The sequence below is a fragment of the Metschnikowia bicuspidata genome (genome assembly GCF_001664035.1).
Source record: "Metschnikowia bicuspidata var. bicuspidata NRRL YB-4993 chromosome Unknown METBIscaffold_3, whole genome shotgun sequence".
NCBI classification, from domain to species: domain Eukaryota; kingdom Fungi; phylum Ascomycota; class Pichiomycetes; order Serinales; family Metschnikowiaceae; genus Metschnikowia; species Metschnikowia bicuspidata.
In genome coordinates this window covers 2,327,348-2,331,911 of record NW_017387733.1, presented here as the reverse complement: position 1 = coordinate 2,331,911, position 4,564 = coordinate 2,327,348, and the positions used below count along the sequence as shown (strand labels likewise).

The following is a 4,564-nucleotide window of genomic DNA, read 5'->3' as shown; positions in this document are numbered from 1 at the left end:
GTAGACAATCTTTATGGAAGTATCTATGAATACGATAAGAAACTTGTTACGTTAGAGGAGGGGAAGATATAATAATAAAAACCGTAAGGCAAATATAATAATAAAAAGGGGGAATAAAAATAAAAAATTAAAAATAAAGGGATAGATAAAATGGAAAAACAGAAATGAAATCCCAAAGAACCATAAATCCATCCAATCAATAATTAATTCAAGAGAGAGTTTTAAAAATCAAAGTATAATTAAAGGGAATAAAATAAAAATATAAAAAAGTATAAAATTAAGTGTAATAAATAGACGAAAATAAATCTAAAAACAATTGTTCCAGTATAAAAATAAAATTGAAAGAAAAATCTCTCTCTATAATGGTACCGAAGGGGGGCAAAAAAAGAGACGTGGACGGCTTTGGAGGGGGTTTGTTTAGTGGCTTGGGCATTGAGTGGGCGGCCGCGCGGGCCACGTGGATTTATTCCGTTTGCGTGGCCCGTTTGCGTGGCCTATTTGAGAGGTCAGGTTTGCTGTTCTGTCTGATTTGGTGTGTTCTGGCGACTTGTGGTGGGCTCTGTTGTTTGGTGAGGGCAGGCTCGTTTGGTGAGGGCAGGCTCGATGGGGCCTCGCGCTGAAATTGGCCCGGGGAGCCTTTGGCCCTGCGCTTCGCGGGCCGGAGGCTCTTTTCAATATTGCCCTTTTTTTGGTGTTTGTGTCCGGTTAGCGCCACGCCGGCCCCGGGATCTCTCTGCTTCCGTTCCAGCCATGTCGCTGGGCGACTTCTGTGTTTTATTTCCGCCTCTTCTCGTGCTTGCTCAGACCCACCTCTGCTCGCCAGGCCAGCCAGCCCGGCCCGGAGGCTTGTTTTTTCGCGCCCCGAAGTATGCGTGTAGGAGGCCCGAGGCCCATGAGCCAATTTCGCACGCCGCATACTGGAATAATGAGATGGGCATTTTTTGCCATTCTGCTGGTATGCCCTGTTTGGTTTGCTTTTTGCCTGACTAGCCCGCTCGGACTTTAAGAGATCGCCCCACCCCGCCCCAAAATATCCGGGGTACCAGGGTGCCAGCAGCGACGATGACATGACTTCTGGGCAATCCATATTCTCGTAGCAGCTTCGAAATAATCTGGTCGCTTGCCATACTGAGGGAAGTCACGGGAGGCTTCATTCGATGCGGGTATAATGCCGTTTACACACGTGTCGACCCAAACCTTTTTCTGCTTCGGGACCGACCCGGAACGGCTCAGTACAATGGGTATATTCCCATGGCGACAGTTTGCCAAATCATACCCCTGTTGTGAATTTCTCGTATTGCAGAGTCAGAAGCGCCATTCCTAGAGTAGGCTTGGGCACGACATCTAGTACATAGCTCTTGATAAGCAATGCCGTGCTCTGTCCATACGGAAATATTGGTGGCAAGCTAGATCCTCCGGTTTGCATGAGATATGAAAAATCAATCGAGTTTTGTTCGATCACGCCAGATGTCAAGATACCAATACTATGGATTTGGACCGAGGCTCTTCACGAATATTCTGAAACCTCAGATGTCACGGCTTTCAACACTTGATGTCAATGTTGATGGCGCCCTGCATTTCAATAGGGTGCTTTATCCGTGGAATGGCTAGCTACAAGTGAATCATGCATTTATTAGGGGCTAGCCCCGAAACATGAGGACAATCTCATAGTGCTTCTTAGATCCGGAAATGGATGAAAGAGGCCGAGACTTGCCAGGGACACTGACTCAACAAAGCTTATCAGTTTGTCAAATGCATTGTTCACCCCGGGAATGCTTTGGGAGTAAGCGCTACTGGTACGCCTTTCCCCCTTCCCAAAATAAAAACGGACAATTCTGCTAAATGTGACTGAGTACCAATGTAGTGGACCATCGCAAGCCTGGAAACCTACTGACCACTATGTGAGCGCAGTATTCTGTGTATGGAATCTCCTTGCTATTCAAGTAGCCAGAGCCCAACAGTAAGATTGTCAAGACCCAATTCAAAGTCATTTATTCTGAACTCCAATTGTTCCGCCGGCTTCTGTGCTCATCTACTGTGTGCACATCCAAGCCGATTTCGTAAGCTCCATACTGCGCAGTTTTGGACGGGACATCACGGACGCCACTCGATGCAACTTTCGGTATGGGCCCACATTTGCCGGTTTTCAGGCCCACGCTTTCAACCGTGGTTTTAGTATCACGTCAACGGCCCTCTAGTAGAGCCAAAGCGGCCCCCAAACAGCATCTGCCATACCTAGCCTAGCGTGTTTTACACGTTGTGGAAACTCAGGAAAAGGCATATGTTGATGTGCAGCGTAATACAGGACACGCTAAGGCTTGGGCAAATAAAATGGTGGACAAGATGTGGACCAAGTAAAAACTCTACAGCCTCGGTCATCTACAGTAGATGAGGAGGGGATCTTCATCTCCATAAGTGGATCAGAAGACCGATGTTGCACCCAAATCTGGCGGGCCTGCCGGCCCAATCGGGAGCCTCCTCAAACCAACTTTAAAAGTGGAGGGAATTGCAAATGGATTGAAGGAGAAAGGCTGATGAAAATTTCCTGCAATTAAAGCGCCATTGTCTCCCATGAATGCCTCATATGCGCGTTTAATAATAAAGCCAACGTGGCTCACCGCGCCATTTTCCTGGCGATCCCAGCCTGCCACGTAGTATCCGCCATGTAGTCACCACTCACGTGGCATAAAAACTTCCGTACGGGGAGAGTTTTTTCCCTCTTTCTTTCTCCTTCAAGGGTTTTTAGAGAATAGTAGTATTCTAAGGCTCCTAAGTACCGTACATACTTGACTTGAGAAATTTAATATTGAAACAGCCGCACTGCGGGATGCGTCTCATGAAGACATGGGCAGTATGGCAACACTCCGAAACAACAGCAGGGCCTTTAACGCACGTCTCCTTGAGCCCCGAAACATGGGCCCGCTACCCCGCCCAATGCGCCTAAAAGCTTATTTTGCCATTTATGGTCGAAGTGCCCGTGAGGCCTTTGGGTGCTGTGCAGGACTGGAACCCCGGCACGGCGCCGGCTTGCAAGGCCCCTATGCAGCAGCCCGTGCCAGGATCAGATTGGGTGTCCCATTTGAGACATTGTTGTTTTTTGCCTCACGGGATTTTTGGATCCTTAGAGCCATTTGCACCGGTGGCCTCGGACAGGCCGTGGTGGCAGAACAGGCCCCCGACCCGGCCGGTGTTCTATGTACAGGATCCCGTTTTGCTAGCGACGGGCCACTGCCATTGTTCAGGACCAGGCCTCGTCAGCCTCCGTGCGGCGCACTTTGCGGGAAGAGCTGGGCAGGTCTTTCATGGAGGATCACAATAGATTTGAGATGGGAAAGGTATAGCAGGGGTGTTTAGGGAGTGGCTGGAAGCTGCATTCAGCGGACCAGTGGATATCCAGGATATGGAGCTCCAATATGGCCTAGCACGGTGTTGGCAGTATGCCAGTGTACAGTATACTATTGAACCTTGTCAGTGTAGTATAGTGTATTATACAGAGTAGGGAATTGTACAACCCAGTGTACTACAGTGTATTACATCGGTGTATCAAAGGTCACCATACAATATAGAGCATTGTGTTTCCATACAGTGTACTATAGTATATAATATAGAGTAGGGTGTTGTACAGCCCAGTGTACTACCGTGGAATTACATGCAGTGTAGGACATTGTACTTCCCAGGATATTATAGTATATTATGATACAGCGTAGGGCATTGTATAGCCCAATGAACTACAGTATACCACACAGTATATGATCATACAAGATGGAATAGTGATTACCTTACAGTAGTACAGTGTAATACCACATATTGCCATGGACCTACTAGTACAGTGTATTGCAATCACGACAATATGGAACACGGTATTACCATACAGTATAATATATAACCGTATAGTGTACTATACTACCATACGTGTACTATATTACCATACAAGTATATTCCCATACGTGTACTATATTACCATACAGCTAGAATACCATACGTGTACTAGAATACCATACGTGTACTAGAATACCATACGTGTACCACAGTATGACCTCACAGTAGCTACCATACAATCCACCACAGTATATTACCACATAGTCTATCAACCTCCTACAGTATATTCACATACAGTGTATTGAAGTCACTACAATAGGGACACTGTATTCTCATACGTGATGCAATCCACCACAGTATATTCTCATACAGCGTATTGAACTCACTACAATAGGAAACACTGTATTCTCATACAGTATACTATATTACCATACAACCCACCACGGTATATTCTCATACAGTGAAATAGAGTCACTACAATATGGAACACTGTATTACCATACAGTATACTATATTACCATGCAACCCACCACGGTATATTCTCATACAGTGTGATAGAGTCACCACAATAGGAAACACTGTATTCCCATACAGTATACTATACCATACGTGTACAATATTACCATACAACCCACCACGGTATATTCTCATACAGTGAAATAGAGTCACTACAATATGGAACACTGTATTCCCATACAGTATACAATATTACCATACAACCCACCACGGTATATTCTCATACAGT

The 4,564-nt window shown here is 45.9% G+C and overlaps 1 protein-coding gene across 1 annotated transcript; it reads right to left on the bottom strand.

Moving 5' to 3' along the window:
* Positions 1–364: 364 nt before the first annotated feature.
* Positions 365–1,259, bottom strand: METBIDRAFT_190388 (uncharacterized protein). Its single transcript, XM_018854831.1, has one exon. The coding sequence runs from the start codon at positions 1,085–1,087 to the stop codon at positions 464–466; it is 624 nt and encodes a 207-aa protein (XP_018712171.1). The 5' UTR covers positions 1,088–1,259; the 3' UTR covers positions 365–463.
* Between the last annotated feature and the right edge of the window lie 3,305 nt (positions 1,260–4,564).